Source organism: Dipodomys merriami, unplaced genomic scaffold, assembly GCF_024711535.1.
Source record: "Dipodomys merriami isolate MVZ:Mamm:240054 unplaced genomic scaffold, mDipMer1.0.p SCAF_271, whole genome shotgun sequence".
NCBI lineage: Eukaryota > Metazoa > Chordata > Mammalia > Rodentia > Heteromyidae > Dipodomys > Dipodomys merriami.
Window position 1 is genome coordinate 422,481 of NW_027204171.1, and position 21,500 is coordinate 443,980.

Genomic DNA, 21,500 nt, shown 5'->3' on the forward strand with positions numbered 1-21,500 from the left:
ACTCAGCCACCTTCCCAGCCCACACTCTTATTTTTAGAAAAGCAATAAATACAGGCCATGGTCAGTGTGAGGACAGCTAAGGGCCTTTCACAAAGAACTGACCAGAAACCTGGAGCACAGACATTACAGCACTGGGCAGAGGGAGCATAGGCCATGGCCAGAGAGAGAGTTACGGCCTCCAGGGAGCCCCAGGGAGCTCTGGAAGGAAGCCAGACCAGGGCAAGAGTGTTTGCAGAACTTGCCAACAATGTCAACCAGATAGATAAGGCGGGGTGTCCCTGTGGTATTTTGCAATAAGGTGACATTGCCAGATCAGTGTAGCCGAGTGCCAGGGTGAAAGAGGAAACAGGCTGGGGAGAGGGTGAGGATGTTGAAGGAGAATGTGAGGACAGTTCTGAGAGGCTGGGCTGGGCCTGGACAAGGGGGGCGGGGGGTCACATCAGGGGTGCTGTTGAGCACCAAGCTAGAGGCTGAGGGAGGCCGCTGGGAAGTGGCTGTCATAGGAAAGAATAGACTAGGTGGAGCCCGGCGCTGGTGGCTCCTGCCTGTCACCCTCACTACTCAGGAGGCTGAGATCTGAGGATCGCAGTTCAAGGCCAACCCAGGCGAGGAAAAAGTCCGTGAGACTCTCATCTCCAATGAACCACCAAGAAGCTATGGCCAGGCCCTGGTGGTTTCATACCTGTCATCCTAGCTTCTCAGGAAGCTGAAAGACCTGAGCATTGGGGTTCAAAGCCAACCCAGACAGAAAACAGTCCATGAGACTCTTACCTCCCATAAACATAAAGCTGGAAGTGGCGCTATGGTGTTTGAAGTAGTTGAGCACTAGCTTTGCGCATGGAGAGGTTCAGGGACACAGCCCAGGCCCTGAGTTCAAGCCCCACAGGACTAGCAACAAAAACAACTGAAGTGGAGCTGTGGCTCAAGTGGTAGAGCGCTAGCCTTGAGTGACAAAGGTAAGGGACAGTGCCCAGGCTCTAAGTTCAAGCCCTAGGACCAACACATACACACACACAGTACAGAGATGAGTGTCCACTCACCTTTGCTGGCCCTGTCAGTGCCAGGACTAAAGGCCTGAGCTACCCAGCCCTTCCTGGGCCTTCCTCTCCTTTCCTCCCCTCAACTGCAAGCATCGCTATATTCCAAAGCTGGGGTGAGAGGCTGTGCAAGGGGGGAGGCTGTGTGGGTGGAGGACCCAGTGAATGGATGTCCTTAGGTGAAGGCAGGGGAGGCCATTAGCATCCTTGGAGAGAACAGAGTTTCAGCTGAGGGGGCAGAGCCCGTGGCAGGGGGCTGAGTGGGTAACCAGAGGCAGTAGGCAAGGGAAGGGCTTTTTCCAGTTCCTGGAGGATCAGCAGGGAGGGGGGGCGGGTACAGGGGCGCAGAACCATTTCTCCAGAACGGACTATTCTGCAGCTGCTTCCTCCTGCTGGAGCATCCCCCCCCCTCCCCCGTGGCTTTGGCACACACAGAAGGCACACTTGAACCCTGACAACCTCCCGTGCCTGGGAGCTCCCCAGGTAACCCCCTCCCACCCCCAGATGGGCTGGGATTTGAACTTGAATGGGCCTGAAATCAAAGCCAACCCTGGAAATAGAAAAAGGGCCCCTCCCAGTGGGCGGGCAGAGAACAGGAGTTTAGGTTCTGGGGGTTCGTGGGGAGCTTGGAGAGAACTCAGGAAGCTAGACATTGCTTGAGAAAGTGGGGGGACTTACTAAAGGTGGTCAGGGAGCACCCCAAAACCACGCTGAATCCCTTTGCTTGGGGATCGAGGGACAAGGAGGTCAACTCGGGTTTCACCCACAGTCCTTTTGCCAGTGACAAAAAATGACTAGTGTTTGGAGATAAAGATGGATTGTCACCACCAGTTTAGACAAAACAAGGGGGCTCATTTACCCGAAACAATTGAGGGCTTCAGGCACGGCTGGATCCAGGTAACTATTATGTCTCTGTCTCTGTCTCCCTTGCTGGGCACTGCTCCCTCAGTGCTGGCCCTGCTGTGAGTGGACACAGCCCCTTGGCCAAGCCAGAGGCTTTCTGATTGGTTCCAGAGAAAGTCCCAGAGTTGACGCCCACTGAGCTCATTGGGTCAGTGACTTCATCTGGAGTCATTGGCCCAGGCCCGCCAGGCTTGGATCCTATGCTCTCTCTTGTCAGTCGTGGGGCTTGAACTCTGGGCCTGGGCACTGTCCCTCAGCTCTTCAGCTCAAGGCCAGCGCTCTACCACTTGAGCCACAGCGCCACTTCCGGTTTTCTGGTGGTTTATTGGAGATAGGAGTCTCACAGTCTCTCCTGCTCAGGCTGGCTTTGAACCGCGATCCTCAGATCTCAGCCTCCTGAGTAGCTAGGATGACAGGTGTGAGCCACCAGCACCCAGCTCAATTAACCCTTTTCTGAACCTCAGTTTCCCCCATCTATAATAAGGTAACAGGAGCTAAGACATCCAAAGTACATACTATCTACTGGTATTGCTTTAAGTACTTTCTAGATACTCTGTGTGTGTGTGTGTGTGTGTGTGTGTGTGTGTGAAAAATGTCAGTTTGGGGATTTGAACTCAGGGCCTGGGTGCTGTCCCTTAGCTTTTCCACTCAAGGCTTGGCACTCTACCACTTGAGCCACAGTTCTACCTCCAACCTTTAAGTAATTCCTTGGAGATACAGTGTCAGAAACTTCCTGGCACGGGCTGGCTTGGAACCACAATCTACAGATCTGAGTAGCTAGGATGACAGACATGGGCCACTATGCCCAGCTTTAGATACTCTCTCTCGCTTTCTTTCTCTCTTTGCTGGTCATGGGGCCTGAACTCTGGGCCTGGACGCTGTCCCTCAGCTCTTCAGCTCAAGGCCAACACCCTACCGCTTGAACCACAGCACTATTTCCGGCATTTTGTTTATGTGGTGCTGAGGAATCGAACCCAGGGCCTCATGCATGCAAGGTAAGCGCTCTACCACTGAGCCACCTTCCCAGCCCTTAGAGTCTCTTTAAGTCATCAAGCTTGTTTAAGGTCAAAATGTTAGGGGGGGGGGGGGCCTGCAGGAATCTGGGCTTGTCGGAAGCAGAGCTCACATGAAGGGAAGTGGTTGGCGCCAAGCCACAGGCAGATGCCCAGAAGTACAGCGAGCTTTGTAATGCTGAGGACACACGTTTGAAGGTGTGCTTTGTAGAATCTTGCAGAGAGAAGCAGGATGAGGCCAGGGGACGCTCTGCTGGCAGAAGCTGGAAAGCCCCTTGGCCCAACTGCTCCCTTCCCTCAGGCTAGAAGAGTGTGTGTGGGGTGGGGGGGACCCACAAAACAGGAAGTGGAAGTGGGTAGAGGCAAGGTTGCCAGGAGGAAGGGAGAGGGTTCCCCCTCTTCTTAGTCTCCATCCAGTTCCATTTTTGTCCTCACAACCGGTTCTCAGAAGGAAACTCAGAAGCCGGGCACCGGTGGCTCACCCCTGTCATCCTAGCTGTTCAGGAGGCTGAGATCTGAGGATCGAGGTTTGAAGCCAGGCCAAGGTGATAAATCCCTGTGCAGTCTGATCTCCAACAAACCATCCAAAAACCGGAACTGAGCCTGTGGCTCAAATGGTAGAGCTCTAGCCTTGAGCAAAAGAGCTCAGGGACAGCGCCCAGGCCCAGAGTTCAAGCCCTGTGACCAGCAAAAAGAAAAGAAAAAGCTGGGCCCCGGAAGCTCACGCCTGTCATCCTAGCTACTCAAGGAGGCTGAGATCTGAGGATCATGGTTCAAAGCCAGCCTGGGCAGGAAAGTCCATGAGACTCTTTTTTTTTTTTTTTGCCAGTCATGGGGCCTGAGCTCTGGGCCTGGGCGCTGTCCCTCAGCTCTTCAGCTCAAGGCTAGCACTCTACCACTTGAGCCACAGCGCCACTTCTGGCTTTTTCTGCTTATGTGGTGCTGAGGAATCGAACCCAGGGCCTCATGCATGCAAGGCAAGCACTCTAACCACTGAGCCACCTTCCCAGCCCTCCATGAGACTCTTATCTCCACCAGAAAACCAGAAGTGGCGCTGTGGCTCAAGTGGTAGAGTGCTGGCTGTGAACTGAAGAGCTCAGGGACAGTGCCCAGGCCCAGAGTTCAAGCCCCACGACCAACAAAAAAAGAAAGTTGGAGATGAGAAATGTTTTATTCTAAGTCACACAGCAATAAAACTAGGTTCTAGAAGCGAATTTTTCCCACTTGTTCTCCTTTTTGTCACTCCAGAGACCCAGGGTTATTGTCCCAGACTCCCAGTGTGTGCGTGTGTGTGTGCGCACGCGCACGTGTGCACGCACATACCAGTCCTAGGATTTGAACTCAGGGCCTAGCTTTCTGTTCATGAATGGTGCTCCACCACTTGAGCTACAGCTCCATTTCCTGTTGTCTGGCAGTTAATTGGAGGTAAGAATCTCAAGCACTTTCCTGTCCGGGCTGGCTTTGAACCGTGATCCTCAGATCTCAGAGAGGATGACAGGCTTGAGCCACCAGTGCCCAACCCCCAAACTGTTCTTATATAGAAAGCTTATTAAGAACTATAGCTCGTGACCAGACACCGGTGGCTCACGCCTGTCATCCTAGCTACTCAGGAGGCTGAGATCTCAGGAGCATAGTTTAATAAAATCAGCCCGGGGAAGGAACGTTCGTCCATGAGACTCTGATCTTCAGTGAAACCACCAAAAAGCTGGGCGTGGAACTGTAGCTCAAGTGGTAAAGCGCTTGCCTTGAGCAGGAGGCTGGGCAGGGATGGGAGGAGCTGTGAACTAGCAAGGGCGGAGGCCAGAGATACAGATGGCTTAGCATCTGCCTCCCTAGGGCTCCCATCAGCCCTTGCTACAAAGCTTTTCCCTCCCCTGAACTAGGTGTGGGGAGAAGGCCAAAGCCCTGCCTGGCGTTCCCGCGGCTGGGCTGGATCCTCACTAGGTCTTCATCCCATCCAACTTCACTATTTGCCATCTTCATTGTATTTCAACACACCTACCAACCAGTGGGGCAAAGGTCTTGCCTTGACCCCATCAGGGCCTGAGGCTGAGCAGGAGGAGGGGTAGAGAGACTGTCAGGGTCAGAGAGTTTGTGACTAGTGGGTACCAGGCTGGGCACTGGTACTCTGTCATCCTAGCTACTCAGGAGGCTAAGATATGAGGATCGCACACACACACACACACACCTCAAAGCACTTTTACCAGCCCCTGCCTCAGCCTTTGTCGGTTGTGGGGCTTGAACTCTGGGCCTGGGCGCTGTCCCTCAGCTCTTCAGCTCAAGTGAGCGCTCTACCACTTGAGCCACAGTGCCACTTCCGGTTTCCTGGTGGTTCATTGGAGATAAGGGTCTCAGGGACTTTCCTGCTGGGGCTGGCTTTGAATCCTGATCCTTCAGATATCAGCTTCCTGAATAGCTAGGATGACAGGGGTGAGCCACAGACACCCAGGTAAGGGTCTTTGTATTCTTGCTTAGCTTTTTCAACTCATGGCTGGAACTCTACCACTTGAGATACACCACCACTTCTGGCTTTGGGGTGGTTAGTTGGAGATAAAAGAGTCTCACAGACTTTCCTGCCTGGGGTTGGCTTCAAACCTCGATCCTCAGATCTCAGCCTCCTGAATAGCTAGGATGACAGGCATGAGCCACCAGGCCTGGCTGTGCTTGGAGTTCTAAAGATATTCTTCTTGTTGCAAAGTGCTGGAGGAAGTCCAAAGTGCTTCCTACTCAGCTAACTCAGTGCTGGGCTGGAGCTCAGGTTGGCCTAGGTGCTGGGGTTCACCTCCCTGGAAAGCAGGGTGACACCAGGGGTTTCAGGTCCTCTAGGTGATGGTGTGTGCACCTTTGGGAAGTTTAGGTGACAGGAAGCTGGCCCCAGTGCCTTGGGAGGAGCTGTTGCCCTGGGGATGCATGTAGGGTCCTGCTGGGAGGGGAGAGGCTTAGGTCAGAGAAGGTGGAGAATTTCCTCGCCAGGCCCTGGGGACTCACTCCCGCCTGCCTGCCGATCCTAGCTACCTCAGGAGGCTGAGATCCGGAGGAGTGAGGATGGAGGCTGGTTCAAAGCCAGCCTGGGCAGGAAAGTCTGTGAGAGACTCTTCTCTGCAGCAAACGACCCAGAAAAAGCCGGAAGTGGTGCTGTGGCTCAAGTTGGAGAGCGCTGGCCTTGCGCACAGAGAGGCTGGGGGGGGGGGGAGAGAGGCAGTGCCTGGGACCTGAGTTCAAGCCCCAGGACTGGGGTGTGTGTGTGTGGGGGGGAATTTCCAGCTGTATGGAGGGAAAAGGGTTGGGAGGGGGGGAGGACAGCGAGGGGGGAGGGAATAAAGCAAACAGTAGGGTGCAGACAGGATGGGGGGGACCAGGGCCAGGGGCGCGCAGGGGTGGGGAGGGAGCAGCTGGGGGGGAGATGCTGTGTGCAGGAGGTGTGTTTCCCCCCAACGTGGGGTGGGGGGGAGTGGGCTGGTGGTGGGGGTGAGGGGGGGATGAGGGGGGGTCAGAGGGCAGGGGTGGAGGGGATGGGGGGCAGAGGGCAGGGGTGAGGGGGGATGGGGGGCAGAGGGCAGGGGTGGGGGGGCAGAGGGCAGGGGTGAGGGGGGATGGGGGCAGAGGGCAGGGGTGGGGGGGCAGAGGGCAGGGGTGAGGGGGGATGGGGGGGGCAGAGGGCAGGGGTGGGGGGATGGGGGGCAGAGGGCAGGGGTGGGGGGGATGGGGGGCAGAGGGCAGGGGTGGGGGGGATGGGTCAGAGGGCAGGGGTGAGGGGGGATGGGGGGCAGAGGGCAGGGGTGGGGGGGATGAGGGGGGACAGAGGACAGGGGTGAGGGGGGACGGGGGGACAGAGGGCAGGGGTGAGGGGGGATGAGGGGGGTCAGAGGGCAAGGGTGAGGGGGGATGGGGGTCAGAGGGCAGGGGTGAGGGGGGTGGGGGGCAGAGGGCAGGGGTGGGGGGGATGGGGGTCAGAGGGCAGGGGTGAGGGGGGATGGGGGACAGAGGGCAGGGGTGAGGGGGGATGAGGGGGGGGCAGAGGGCAGGGGTGGGGGGGATGGGGGGCAGAGGGCAGGGGTGAGGGGTGTCAGAGGGCAGGGGTGGGGGGGGCAGAGGGCAGGGGTGAGGGGGTGGGGGGCAGAGGGCAGGGGTGGGGGGTGGGGGGCAGAGGGCAGGGATGGGGGGGATGGGGGGCAGAGGGCAGGGGTGGGGGGTGGGGGTCAGAGGGCAGGGGTGAGGGGGGATGGGGGGACAGAGGGCAGGGGTGGGGGGTGCGTGGGGCCGCCCCGGAGCAGGCTGGGAAGTGGGGGGGGGAGGCGGACCCCATCGTTCTCCCTCCCCACCCCTCCCCCGGGGGGGCGGCGCTAGGACCGGGCGGGCGGGCGCGGGAGGGCGGGCCCCGGGCGGAGCCTGCGCCCCCCGCCCCCCGCGGCCGGCGCCCGCCCTCCGCGCCCCTCCCCCGGCCGCGGCGCGGCTCGCGGCGCTGCAGAGGCTCCGAGGCGGCGGCGAAGGCGCAGGCGGCGGCTCCGCGCTCCCTCCCCGCCCGCCCGCCCGCCGGTCCGCCCGTCCGCCCGTCCGCCCGTCCGTCCGTGCGTCCTCGCGCGCGCGCGCGTGCGGCCCCCGTCCGGCCCGAGCATGGCCGGCGTCAGCTTCAGCGGCCACCGCCTGGAGCTGCTGGCGGCGTACGAGGAGGTGATCCGGGAGGAGAGCGCGGCCGACTGGTGAGCCGCGGCCCCGCCCGCCGCCCGCCGCCCCTTTGTCCCCGCGCCGCCGCCGCCTTTGTCTCCATCCAGCCCCCCGCGGCCGGGAGGGGCCGCGCCGCCTTTGTGCGCGCCGGGGAGGGGCCGGGCCGGGCGGCGGGACCGACCCCAGCCCCCCCCCCCCCCGCGCCCGGCCCGGGGCGCCCCGGCCGGCCAAGGGCACCTTCGCCACCCCGGGGCGGGGCCGCGCGGGGGTCACCGCGGCTGGGCGCGGGGGGGACCCGGGCAGGCCCCGGACGCAGCACAAAGGGAAGCCGGGGCGCGGCGGGGGGGGGCGGGCCCCGCCCACCGGGGGCTCCCCCGCCCGCACACACACCCCCGATCGGGGGGTTCGAGGCCACCTGGCGACCGCGGGAGGAGCGGGGCGGGGTGGGGGGGGGACCGGGCCCGGGCGATCCATGGATGGGACCCCGCTGCCTGTGGAGGGGACACCCCCGGGGGGGGGAGCCCCGGGTGGATGCACAGATCCCCCCCTCCTGCGCCCCCCCCAGCCACCAGGAACACTGGGCCCAGCCGAGGGAGCGGCCGCCTCTCCCCCCCCTCCCCAGCTGTTGCCTCCCCCCCCTGGGCCTGTGGGGGGAGGGGATGGACCACCTGCTCTGGGCAGAGAACCCAAGGGGTTCCACCCGGCTCCCCCCCACTCTTCATTCCTCCAGTATCCTTCCCGGGGGGGGGGCAGGTGCCCATTCCGTGCCCAGGCCCCCTGCCCGCCCTTCCTGGCCGTCAGGAGAGAGGATCTTCTTCCCCGGGGAAACTGAGGCAGAGTGGGCACCGGCCTGAGGGACCCCCACTGGGGCTGGGCTCGCCCTCACCCCAGGAAGGGACACTGAGCAGGGGGACCTGGGGCAGGGGGGGGACCCTGGGGCAAGACAGCCAGGCGTCCCTGCCCTGGTACTGCAGTACTGGACAGCAGCCAGGCCCAGAGGGACGGACTCGAGGCCGGCTCTGGTGCACGGTCAGTGGCTGGAGAGGCCCCAGCTAAGCCCCAGTTAGCTGAGCCGGCAGTCAGCCCACCATTGTCCCAGCCCTGCCCCTGGAGGTGGGGTGGGGTGGAGGCTGAGGTCAGGGAGGCCACGGGGGAGGCCAAAGAGCCTTGGGCCCCGCCTGAGAGGCAGGGCCCACCCCTGAGCAAACCCCCTTGCCCTCCAGCCTGGGGGACAGTCTCTGACTGCACCCCTCGTTACCCTGTCCCGGCCCCAAAGCAGAGCTGGGGCCATCCAGTCACCGCTGTCCCACATTCTGCCGGGGTCCCACCACCCGGGAGCGGCCACGTGGCCAAAGGCAGTTATTCATCCCTGCCTGCGTCAGCCCCCATCTGGGTGGTGGTGTGTGGGACACACGCAGATGCATGCACGCGTGCATGCCTCGAGGAGACACACATTTGCTCACTCCCCGGGGCCTAAGATCGCCGTGGGTTACCAAGGTGTGAGAGTCGTGTCCTGCCAAAGAGGGTCCCCAGTGGGTCAGTGGCCCGGCAGCTCACGCCTGGCATCCTAGCTACTCGGGAGGCGGAGAGCTGAGGGTTATGTAGTTCAAAGCCAGCCAGGGCTGCAAGGTCTGTGAGACTCTTAAAAGCTCTAATGAACCAGCAGAAAAGCTCGAAGTGGAGCGGTGGCTCAAGTGATAGAGAATCAGTCTTGACGAGCATCGTGCCTAGGCCTTGAGGTCAAGCCCTAGTATGAACACACACACACACACACACACACACACACACACACACACACACACACACAAACACACACACACACAGATCGCTGGGTGGGGGTGGGGGCCTTTCTGACTTTGGCATCCTGAGACTTTGGACCTCTGAGCCTAGAACTCCCAGTCTCCCCCTCCCCTTCTCCCGCCCCTCCTGGCCTTGGTCCAGTTCCGGTGGTCTGGACGGTTTCCAAGAGTGGGTCACCGGGCACTGGTGGGTTGAGAGCTGACAATCGCGGTTCGAAGCCAGCCCAGGCGGGCAAATCCATGAGACTCTTAGCTGCAGCCAAAAGCAGGAAGTGGAACTGTGGCTCAAGTAGTAGAGTGCCAGCCTTGATGAAAAAGGAACAGTACCCGGGCCCTGAGTTTGAGCCTCAGTTCCCTTCACCCCCCCTCCACAGAGTTGGGGGTAACATCCATGCTCTGGGCTGGATCCAGAATCTGGCCTCTGCCTTCACAGAGACTTACAGCCTTGGGTTGCGATCGTGTGCCAGGCTTGGAGCTGGGGAGATGTGTAGATTCCAGGTCCCCCCTGTTCATTTCTCCAACTCCCACCAGCCTAAGCCAGGGGTGCCTCTGGTGTTCACCATGGGTGCCGGGAGCCAGATGCCTCTTCGGGCCAGCTTCCGGGAGGGACGTATTCAGGACCCTGGGTTGGGGGAGCCATCCAGTGTGGCCCCGTTGGATGGTCTGAGCACCAGCAGGTCAGCATCGCCATGCTGGGCTGGGCAGAGCTGATGGGCAAAGGCTCGCTGAGAGGAAGCGTTTGGACCCTGTCCAGTGGGAAGTAGGGGTGCAGGCTGGGAATGTGGGGTGAGGCATGGTGTGTCCAGGAGCATCTGGGAGCTCCTGGCCTCCGGTTCTTGTCGGTGAACTGATGGGAAGTAAGGATCCACCCTTCTGAGGTCTCTTTGTTCCTGGGCCGTAGGTTGGGGTGCCGGGGAACAGCCGGACAGCTGGCGACGCAGCTGTGCTGGCAAAGCAGCTGCTAGGGCAGCGGCTGGGGCAACAGTTGGACCAGGACCCCTCCCTGCCACCCCCCTCCCCGGCCCACCTGTACCCCCCCCTTTTTTTGGAGCGAGGGGCTAGGAACCATTTGGCCCTGGCTACAACTTCCGCCAACCGCTTGGGGCTGGGGCTCGGAAGACTCCCCCCCCTTTCCTTCCCAGCTCTTCTCCCTTTTCTTCTCGCCTTTCTTCTTTTCCTTCCTCTCCCTCCTTCTCAGCCCTCATCTGTCCTCTGTCTCCCAGCGTCTCCCCCTCTCTTTCCTTCCTCCGTGGCCTCCTCCTCCTCCTCCTCTCCTCGCCACCACCCCCACCCCCAGCCTCCTGCCTCGGCGGTGGAGGAGAATGGGAGTCTGAGCTCTCGTGAACCTCTGTGAGATGGGAGGCCTCCTTTCTAGCATTTCCTTCCGTGAAAATGGATGCTGTGCGGCCTAAGGGAGAAAGGGGGGGGAGGGTGGAAAGGCGGCTGGGTGTGTGTGGCGATGGGGGGGGGCGGAGAGGAAGAGGACGGAGGAAGGCTGCAGGGTCAGCTTTCTGGCCAGCTTGAAAGGCCAACAAGTCCCAGGAGGCTTCAGCTAGGGCAGTGGCCGCCCAAGGGCTGAAAGGCTTGGAGAGCAAAGCCATCTGGGGGCTCCCCCCCCCACTGCCCGCCCCGCCTGGAATCTGGGAAGTGGAGGGGGGGGGCGTGACTGGAGATTGAGTCTGAGGGCGGGTCTCGGGGGTCTTTGTGTTCCTGGAGACTGCAGCTCTGGTGGGCCGGTGCCTGTGCCAATTGCTGGGTTGCCATGGTTACCCGGGGATGCCCAGCACTGAGCATCAAGCTTCTCCTCCTCCCTCCCTGCCTCCCTCCCTCCCTCCCCACAGGGGGAGGGGCAGCGGGTACCAAGGCACGCGCCAGGTAAGATTCCTGGCGCTGGCCAATGAGGGCTGAGAATCGCCGTCGCCAGGAAACGGTAACCAAGGAACGGTTGCCTTGGGAATCTCCATCGCACACCCGCTTGGCTGGGTTGTGGGCTGCCAGGGAGGGCCAGGGCCGGCCACGCCACCCGAGCCCGAGCCAGCCCAGCTGAGGCCTTTCCCCCTTTCCCTGCTCACCCCTTGGCCCTGGCCCGCCAGGCCTGCAGGATGCCCCCTGCTGGGCTGCAGCTGGAAATAATGCCAGGCTCTCTCCCCCTTTCCGACCCCCACCCCCATCTCCCCCCATCCTCCCCTGTGGGATTCCTCTCCCCACCCCAAATTGGCTGCCTGTGGCCCTGACTGCTGAGCTCCCCACCCCTCCCTCTCCCCAGGGCTCTGTACACTTACGAAGATGGCTCGGATGACCTCAAGCTTGCTGCCTCCGGAGGTAAGAATTCCAGCCATTCCTTCCCTTTTCGCCCTCCCCTCCCCCCCCACTTTGTGGTTTCCTTCCCCACCCCACTGGCTGCCAGCCATCCTCCAGCCTCCCGTACACTTGCCGGGCCCCTGTCCTCTCTTGTCATCTTCCTTTTTCTTTTTTTGGTCAGTCGTGGGGCTTGAACTCTGGGCCTGGGCGCTGACCCTGAGCTCTTCAGCTCAAGGCAATTGCTCTACCACTTGAGCCACGGCGCCACTTCCGGTTTTCTGGTGGTTCATTGGAGATCAGAGTCTCACGGACTTTCCTGCCTGGGCTGGCTTTTTACTGTGATCCTCAGATCTCAGCCTCCTGAGTAGCTGGGATGAGCCGGCTGCACCTGGCGGGTCCTTATTGTTTGATGGCTGAGAAGGTTCAGAACGGGACATAAGATAAACAGCCATTAGAGCAGGGCCCTTCGCTGGGTGACCGAGATTGGCACCCTTTTCTCCAGTGCCGGAAGACTTTATTAAGGTGCTGAGCACCTGGTAGAATGTGCAGAGAGAGATGAGGAGGTGTGAAAAACAACACCTGCTCAGTCCTTTCCCACACCAGGCCCTGGAGGAGAGAGAGGCAGAGCTGGCCCTCGCCCCAATCGCATAAAACTTGGGGGGGGGCCTCCAGATCTCATGGGTGAAGATCTCTGGGGGTTCTGGGTCCTCTGTGGGGTGTGGATTGAGACCCGGAATCCTGACGTCCTCCTGATCTCCCCAGAAGGGGGCTTGCAAGAACTTTCCGGCCACTTCGAGAACCAGAAGGTGATGTACGGTTTCTGCAGCGTCAAGGACTCTAAAGCGGCCCTGCCCAAATATGTGCTCATCAACTGGGTACGTGCCTGTGCCGTGCGGGGGGACTGTCCAGCCCCACCCCCAAATTCCCATCCCTCTTGGGTCGGTCATGGGGCTTGAACTCTGGGCCTGGGCGCCGTCCCTCAGCTCTTCAGCTCAAGGCGAGCACTCTACCACTTGACCCACAGCGCCATCTCCAGCTTTTTCTGGGTCTGTGGTACTGAGGAATCGAACCCAGGGCTTTATGCATGCTAGGCAAGCGCTCTACTACTAAGCCACCTTCCCGGCCCCTCTCGGGCTTTTCTGATCTCCTCTTTACTGGGTACTTTGCAGGTGGGTGAAGACGTGCCTGATGCCCGGAAATGTGCTTGTGCCAGCCACGTGGCTAAGGTGGCTGAGTTCTTTCAGGTGTGTTGCAGGGGTGGGGGTGGGGGTGAGGGGTGCCCAGGCTCCCCTGTGTTCTAGGGGAGGGGTGGTGAAGAGGCAGTATCGATGCCACCTGAACCCTGCTTTCTGTTGTTTTTTGCCGGTCCTGGGGCTTGAACTCCGGGCCTGGGCGCTGTCCCTGAGCTGCTTTGGCTCAAGGCTAGCGCTCTACCACTTGAGCCACAGCGCCACTTCCGGCTTTTTCTGTTGTCTGTGGTACTGAGGAATCGAACCCAGGGCTTCGTGCATGCTAGGCGAGCCCTCTTACCACTGAGCCCAGCCCCTGAACCCTGCTTTCTTGTGGAAGGGCGTGGACGTCATCGTGAATGCCAGTAGCGTGGAAGACATCGACGCAGGCGCCATCGGACAGCGGCTCTCCAACGGGCTGGCCCGGCTCTCCAGCCCGGTGCTACACCGACTGCGGCTTCGGGAGGATGAGAATGCTGAGCCGGTGGTCAGTGTGGGCCTGGGGCGGGCAGGCCCCTGAGACGGGGGCCCATCTCCACTCCCTGGTCTGTCTGTGCATGCGCGTTCAGTCGTCAGTGCCAGGCTGCTTTCTTCCGCAGGGCACCACCTATCAGAAGACCGATGCCGCCGTGGAAATGAAGCGGATTAACCGGGAGCAGTTCTGGGAGCAAGCCAAGGTGCAGGACCCCCACCCTAGCCGTTGTGTCTAGTTCCCGTTGGGTGTAATTCTAAATCCCCCATGGTGTGTCCCAACCCCATGTTCCCACAAGGAGGGAGTCCTTTAGGCCTCCTGTGCTTTCCTCCTGGTGGGCATTGGTGGCTCACGCCTGTCATCCTAACTACTCAGGAGGCTGAGATCTGAGGATCACAGTTCAAAGCCAGCCCGGGCAGGAAAGTCCGTGAGACTCCTATCTCCAATAAACCACCAGAAAACCGGAAGTGGCACTGTGGCTCAGGTGGTAGAGCGCTGGCCTTGAGCTGAAGAGCTGAGGGACAGCGCCCAGGCCCAGAGTTCAAGCCCCATGACTGACAAAAAGATTCCTCCCTCCTCCCCCTACCCCAAATTTCCAAAATAGTCCCCCTTCTCAAGCCCGATCAAAGGGTAGGCTGGAAGGGCAGGCCCTCCCTGATGCTCAGGGCCTGCCTTTCTCTGGCGAGGGGCTTGCAGAAAGAGGAGGAGCTGAGGAAGGAGGAGGAGCGGAAGAAGGCCCTGGACGCCAGGCTGAGGTTCGAGCAGGAGCGGATGGAGCAGGAGCGGCAGGAGCAGGAAGAGCGGGAGCGGCGCTATCGCGAGAGAGAGCAGCAGATCGAAGAGCACAGGTGAGCCCCAGCCCGCAGGCCCAGGCAGATGCGCCCCCCCTGCCCCCCCCAGGCCACCACCCACCCTGATGGGGGTGCCTGCCACTTGTCCCTCCAGGAGGAAGCAGCAGACTCTAGAAGCTGAAGAGGCCAAGAGGCGGTTGAAGGAGCAGTCAATCTTTGTAAGTTCATCCCCAGGGCTTCCAGACTCTGGTCAGGGACACCAAGATGGGGGGGGGGTGTCCATGTTTTTGAGGCTGTTTCAGTGGAAAAAGCTGGAAGTGGCGCTGTGGCTCGAGGGGTAGAGCGCTCGCCTTGAGCTGAAGAGCTGAGGGACAGCGCCCAGGCCCAGAGTTCAGGCCCCATGACCGACAAAAAAAGAAAGAAAAGCTTGTTCTCGTTAGAAACCAGTGGCTCACACTTGTCATCCTAGCTACTCAGGCGGCTGAGATCTGAGGATCCCGGTTCAAAGCCAGCCCGGGCAGGAAAGTCTGTGAGACTCAACATCAATTAAGCATCAAAAACATCGTGGAAGTGGAGCTGTGGCTCAAGTGGTAAAGTGCCACCTTGTGCCAAAAATAATAAATAAAATCTAAGGGACAGAATCCAGGCCCTGAGTTCCAATCCTAATACTCCCCAAAAGTTTTCAGAGCCACGTGAATGAATACGGGCCGGTGCTTGAGTCTGCTTGTCCCCACATCTGTGGACATTGGGAATGAACCCCTCATCTGTGGATGGCACCGTGACAATCACAGCCAACTCAGGCTGTGAAGTAGTGGGGATTGAACTCAAGGCCTCACACACTGTAGGCCTGGATTTACTGTTTGCTGTTTCAGAGATTCCTCAAGGATCAGATTGGAGTGGGGTGTACAGTTCAATAAGGGGGAGACTCCTGGCAGATTTGGGCCAGGGTGGCTGAGGAGCCCCTGGTCCACAGGAGGCTAGGAGGGAGGGGTCAACTCGTTTTTATCGGGACTAGCACCAAATGGCTGCCGAAGGCACTAATCACATCTATCTCTGGAGATGCTGTGTGGTTGGTAAACCAGCCTGTAGTGCTTATCCAGGTACCAAGTACCAAATGTCTTCTTGAAAATTAACTGATGCATGTGTGTGTGTGCGCGCCACAACTCCCCTTCTGGCTTTTTGCTGGTTTATTGGAGGTAAGAGCCTCATGGACTTTCCTTCTCAAGCTGGCTTTGAACTGCCATCCTCAGATCTCAGCCCCTGTGTCACTGGGATGACAGGTGTGAGCCATCTCTGCTCAGCCAGACATCCTGTTTCTTTTCCACTTGATCTCCCCCCCCCCTCCGTTTTCCCTTTGAGCAGCAGGGGACTGAACGAGAGGGTTTTTGGTCTAGTTAGATCACAGTTTGTGCTGCTGGCACGTGTGGACGTCAGTCTTCATCCTGTTCTGCTTGCGGGGCGGGGGAGGGTGACCCCAGGAACAGGAAATGATGGCCCAGTGTCATCTGCGCTAAATGCTAGGAACTCCGTGTAGGAAGCAGGGAAGGAAATGATCCCCATGGACTGAGGTGTGTGTGTGTGTGTGTGTGTGTGTGTGTGTGTGTGTGTGTGTGTGTGTGTGTGTGTGTGTGTGTGTGTGTGTGTGTGTGTGTGTGTGTGTGTGTGTGTGTGTGTGTGTGTGTGTGTGTGTGTGTATCCCCATGGACTGAGGAGTGTGTGTGTGTGTGTGTGTGTGTGTGTGTGTGTGTGTGTGTGTGTGTGTGTATCCCCATGGACTGAGGAGTGTGTGTGTGTGTGTGTGTGTGTGTGTGTGTGTGTGTCCTGAGGATTGAACTCAGGGCCTGAGCACTGTCCCTGAATTTTTGTGCTCAAAGCTACTAGTTTCCTATGACTTTGAGCCACAGCAACCATTTCCAGCTTTTTGATGGTTCACTGGAGATAAGAGTCCCATAGACTTTCCTGCCGGGGCTGGCTTTGAACCACGATCCTCAGACCTCAGCCTCTGGAGCTGAGGTGGCGTGAGCCACTGGCACCTGACTCTTGGCTGGGGACCTTTTTCCTGGAGGCAGTACTCAAAGGGGCTGGACTTGGTGGGGGTCAGGCATAGCAAGGGCGGGGCTCCTAGTGGGAAATGATGCTGTGATTTGGGTTGAGTTTATGTCAGTATCTCAGACTATGCCTGGCATAGGTGGCTCATGCCTGTAATCCTTAGCTTACTCAGGAGGCTGAGATCTGAGAAGTGGAGCTGTGTGTAGCTCCAAATGGTAGAGCCCTATCATCGAGCATAAAGTCTTAGGATTGGGGATCAGGCCCTGAGTTCAAGTCTTGACAATCACCACCACCTCTTCCCCCCTCCCAAAAAAAAGCTGGAAGTTGGGCTTAAGGGCTAGCTGTAAGCAAAAAAGCTCAGGGACAGCACCCAGCTCCTGAGTTCAAGCCCCAGAACCAGCACTAAAATAAACACATTTGAATAAGATGAAATCTCAGCCTTGGTGGGCAAGTTGGGGCGAGGCAAGGCAGTGATGTAGGAGCTATTGCAGCTGTTTGTGAGGTAAGAGGAGGAGGGGGTCAAGCAGGAGCTTGCCCAGTTGCCATCTGAAAACCTAACAAGGCCAGATACAGTGATTCAAGCCTGTAATCCTACCTGCTTGGCAGTTAGAGATCAGGGCAATCCCGGTTCCAGCCCAGCTCAGGCATAGAAGTTGGTGATACTCCATCTCAACCAATGGCAGGGATACACACTGCCAGGGAACCTGGCATGATACATAGACCTTAGCTTGAAAGTAACCAGTGCTGGTGCCAAGAGAAGAGGCGAATGCCCAGGACACTTGCTTTGCTTTCCAGGGTGACCAGCGGGATGAGGAGGAAGAGACCCAGATGAAGAAGTCTGAATCGGAGGTGGAGGTGCGAGCGTGGGGTGAGGGGAGGGGGGGGGTAACGGGGGCTGCCTGCTGGACCCCGGCCAGCCCTGCTCCAACCCCTCTCCCCCCCTGTGCTGTCAGGAGGCGGCTGCCATCATCGCCCAGCGCCCTGACAACCCGCGGGAGTTCTTCAAACAGCAAGAGCGCGTGGCCTCGGCTTCGGGCGGCAGCTGCGATGCACCCACACCCTTCAACCATCGACCAGGTAGCCCCCGCCCCCCTGTCCCTCCCTGACCCTCCTACTCCTCAGGTGATGCCCCCCTCTCCCCCCCCCCCCTCCAACCAGCCTCTGTGGCAACTCTTTCTTGGAAGAGAGGAAAAGGCAAGACCGCCCTCCCCCCACCTCCGCCCGTGGCTTGCTGGGTGGCAGCGCCCCCTGGAGGGTGGAGGTGGTAGTGTTCAGTGTGTCCGTGTTGGGTCTTGGCTGGGCAGGGGCCGGTGCTTGAGGCCCACTGGGCAGTTCGGGTGTGGGTCAGGGCACATCACTGGCTGCCAGGAGCCGGCCCGGCCGGGTGGCTAGGTCTGGCCGGAAGGGGCTTTGTGGGTGCATGTGCGCCGGGCTCTTGGCCTGACCTTGGCGCCCTGGATCCTGGGGTTCTCTTGTGTGTTTGGCTTTTTCCCCCCTTGCAGTTTCAAACCTCCCTCTGCGGTGCCCTTCCACACCCTGTCTGCTGGTCTCAGTGTTTGCTTGGTCCTGCCTTGGTTTCCCCCCCCCCCCCCCCGCCCCCCCGGGGTGGGGCAGGCTGCGTCCCTGGTGCTGGTGGTCTGAGCGGCTGGGCTGGCCGAGATCGTGGCGGGCTTGTGGCTGTGTGTGCGTGGCTGGTGGTGCTGGTGGCAGCATCTGGTGGCTTGAACCTGTGGCCCCCTCCCGCTTGGCTGAATGTGTGTCCTGGCTGGAAGGGGGCTTTGGATGCCTAGGGCTGCCCTGGGGGTGGGGGGGCGGGGTGAGGCCTTGGGGCAGGGAGGGGTAGGAGAGACTGACCCTCTCTTGTCCTCTGTCTCTTTCTCTGTCTGTCTCTCTCGGCAGGTCGTCCGTACTGCCCTTTCATAAAGGCATCGGACAGTGGGCCTTCCTCCTCCTCCTCTTCCTCCTCTTCCCCTCCACGGACTCCCTTTCCCTATATCACCTGTCACCGCACCCCAAACCTCTCTTCCTCCCTCCCATGTAGGTAGCAGCCCCAGGCCTCGGCGGGGGGTGAGGAGGGCCCCGCTTCCCAGAAGCCCCCTGGCCCTTGCTCCCCCAGCCTGACTGCTGACCTCTGCTGTCTGTCCCCAGAGCAGGTACTGCCTGCCTCTTGCCCCTGGCCCCGAGGGCCACTGGCCCCCAGGGGCCTGGTTTACAGGGTCTGAAGCTGTGGTCCGGCCCCTGGTGGGGGGGGCCTGGGGTGCTCCCAGCCCCCCACCCAGACTCCAGAGATGAGGTGGTGAACAGTCCTGCTCCCAGCTGCCTCCCCAGCCCGCGCTGACCGGCTCTGGGCTTTCGTTCTCTACAGGCAGTCACCTGGACAGCCACCGCAGGATGGCCCCCACCCCCATCCCCACCCGGAGCCCCTCGGACTCCAGCGCGGCCTCCACCCCTGTCACTGAGCAGATCGAACGCGCCCTGGATGAGGTCACCGCTTCTCAGCCTCCACCCCTGCCTCCACCGCTCCCACCAGCTCAGGGTGAGAGGAGGGGTGGGGGCGGGGGGGGGCTCCCAACAACTTCTTAGGCTGGAAATGCTAGGTTGCCATAGTAACAGCTCCCCAGGGACCTGGACCACCAATATCACCCACCCCCCACCAACCTACCCCTTCCACATCACTACCACCCCCACCCCCCCTCACCCCCGCCAAGAAGTAAATGTGACAAGGCAGAGGATCCTTGGCGTTGCCCCTTTTCTGCACCTCAGACTCATCTCTGATGGGGTATTAGGATTTCCTGCATCAGCCCAGTAGCTTGAAGACACCAGATTTACCGCAGCTGGGAGCCCGTGGCTCACACCTGTCATCCTAGCTACTCAGGAGGCTGAGATGTGAGGATCAAGGTTCAAAGCCAGCCCAGGCAGGAAAGCCCATGAGACTCTGATCTCCAGTAAATCACTTGGAAATCCGGCAGTTGCGTTGTGACTCAAGGGGTAGAGCCCTCGCCTTGATCTGAAGAGCTGAGGGACAGCGCCCAGGCCCAGAGTTCAAGCCCCACAATTGCCCCACCAAAAATAAAAAAAGATTTCCTGGGTGTGCGCAGTGGCTTGAAGACACCAGATACAGCGACGGCAGATGGCACCAGGCCTGCTTTGGCCAGAAGTCATTCTTGTCTTACTCGGTGGGTGGACGGGGACCTTCCGCAAGGGAGGGCTGACCACATCGTTTCCTCCGTTTGTGTGTGACAGATACCCAGGAGCCCAGCCCTAGCCTGGACCACGAAGAGACCAGCAAGGAGGCCCGAGCAGCCCCAGCGGCCGCCGCCATCCCCCCCCAGGCCTGGGCCGGCCCCGTGGAGGAGCCCGCGCGGGCGCAGGAGCCTCCCCCAGGGCGAGGAAGCCCCTTGGAGGACTCGATGTTCTCCGAGCCTCCAGAGCCCCCGGTCCGGGCCGCCCCGGAGGAGCCCGTCCCTGCCCAGGCCGCTGCGGCCGCCGCCTGCACCGCTCACACCATTGACACCGACACTGCCACCGCCGTTGCCAACACCCCCGCCCCCGCCAGCCTCATTGACCTATGGCCTGGCAACGGGGAGGAGGCTGCAGCACCCCAGGCCGAGCCTCGGGCCCCCACACCGCCCTCGGGTGCTCAGGTCCCCCTGGCCCAGGTGCCTCTGCTGGACGAGGCGGCCCGGGAGCCGCTGCCGCCGGCCAGCGAGGGCTGTGCCAACCTCCTCAACTTCGATGAGCTGCCTGAGCCGCCGGCCACCTTCTGCGACCCGGAGGAGGAGGAGGAGGAGGCGGCGGCGGAAGGGGAGCCCCTGGCCGCCCCCCAGACCCCAGCTCTGCCCTCCGCTCTGGGGGAGGTGGAGCAGGAGGCGGAGCCGGAGCTGGAGCCGGAACCCCACCTGCTGACCAATGGCGAGACCACCCAGAAGGAGGGGACGCAGGTGGGGGGCCGGGGGCGGGGCGGTGGGCGGGGCTGGGGGCGGGGCTGCGGCCTTCACCGGGACCCAGGCGGTGGGAACCTCCGTTCCGCGTCCCTGGGACCCGTTCGGCGGCGGTTCCCTAGGGCAGGGCATCCGCGTTTCCCTGGCAACCGCTGGTGGGCTCCCATTGGTTGCGAGGAAACAGCCTCGGGTCTTGATTGGTCGGCCCCAATCCTGGCGGGCGGGGCCCAGTGACCCTGCCTCCTTTCTCTCCCCGCCCACCCCACCCCAGCAGGCCAGTGAAGGGTACTTCAGCCAATCACAGGAGGAGGAATTTGCCCAATCGGAAGAGCTGTGCGCCAAGGCTCCGCCCCCTGTGTTCTACAACAAGCCTCCAGGTAGCGCTCCCCGGGCGGGTGGACAGACGGATGGACAGAGGGGAGGCGTTCTGGGGAAGCGGTGGCGTTCGGACGTGGGCCGGCTGGGCTCGTCTTCACCCCCCTTCCCTCCCCACCGCGGCGCAGAGATCGACATCACCTGCTGGGACGCCGACCCGGTGCCGGAGGAGGAGGAGGGCTTCGAGGGGGGCGATTAGCGGCGGCGGCGCCCTCCGGCTGCCCTCGCCACGGCCGCCCCCGCCGGCGCCGGCCCCGGCCAGACGGCCCCGCAGCGCCTGCGTCCGCAGCAGCTCCGCCTGGCACCCGCTCCGAACTCCGGCCCCGGGCCGGGCCTCGTCCGCTTCCCTCCCCGCGGGGCCTGACGTGTCCAGCTTCTCTCTCTCTCTCTCTCTCTCTGTTTTTTTAAAAGTTGATAGGAGACTTGTACAGTTGACCGGTTTTCTTCCCGTTTGGTAGTTGAGACGCTGTTGCCGATTCCGCCCCTGCCCGCCCGGTCCCGATCGTAGCTTAGTCCTCCCCGGCCCGCCCCGCGGGGGTGCGGGCGGAGGCCTCCCCGGCCGGGCCGGCGCCGGGGGTGGAGAGCTCCGGTGGGAAGATGCCCCCCACCACCACCTCTTTTCTTAGTTTTATGTTTCTTGGAGAAAAAAAAAAATATCACTTTGTATTCTCTGTCCAGGGCTTCAGAAATTTTGCACGAATTTTAAAACATGGCAATAAATGGCTCGTGGCTCTGGCTTCCCGGGGACCCGCCCCTCCCTTTCTCTCCGGCCCCGCGGGGGCTCCGGGCTTCCCGCCTTCTCCTGCCGGGCAGGTCCCCGGCGGGAGGCCCCGGGCGCGGCTCGGGGCCGGGCTGTGGGGGGCTCTCAGCGCTTTCCTCTCGGCTCGGGCTCCTTTTTCACGTTCGGTAACCTGGGTTTTTTTTT

General features: G+C 60.9%; 1 protein-coding gene across 5 annotated transcripts; it reads left to right on the forward strand.

Annotated features, from left to right (window-relative positions):
• The first annotated feature begins 7,472 nt into the window (after window positions 1-7,472).
• Window positions 7,473-20,870, forward strand: Dbn1 (drebrin 1). Of its 5 annotated transcripts, none has more exons than XM_070036476.1 (15): window positions 7,473-7,653; window positions 11,684-11,739; window positions 12,481-12,593; window positions 12,888-12,962; window positions 13,288-13,434; window positions 13,547-13,624; window positions 14,116-14,267; window positions 14,365-14,428; window positions 17,055-17,114; window positions 17,213-17,336; window positions 18,159-18,296; window positions 18,625-18,795; window positions 19,503-20,200; window positions 20,475-20,577; window positions 20,704-20,870. In XM_070036476.1, exons 1-15 carry the CDS (start codon window positions 7,568-7,570, stop codon window positions 20,772-20,774), a joined length of 2,136 nt encoding a protein of 711 aa, XP_069892577.1. In that variant the 5' UTR covers window positions 7,473-7,567; the 3' UTR covers window positions 20,775-20,870. The 5 variants fall into 5 exon arrangements, with proteins under 5 accessions (XP_069892577.1, XP_069892576.1, XP_069892578.1 ...); XM_070036475.1 differs by having other exon boundaries at window positions 7,474-7,653; window positions 20,472-20,577; XM_070036479.1 differs by lacking the exon at window positions 7,473-7,653 and adding an exon at window positions 10,744-10,767 and having other exon boundaries at window positions 20,472-20,577.
• The last annotated feature ends 630 nt before the right edge of the window (window positions 20,871-21,500 follow it).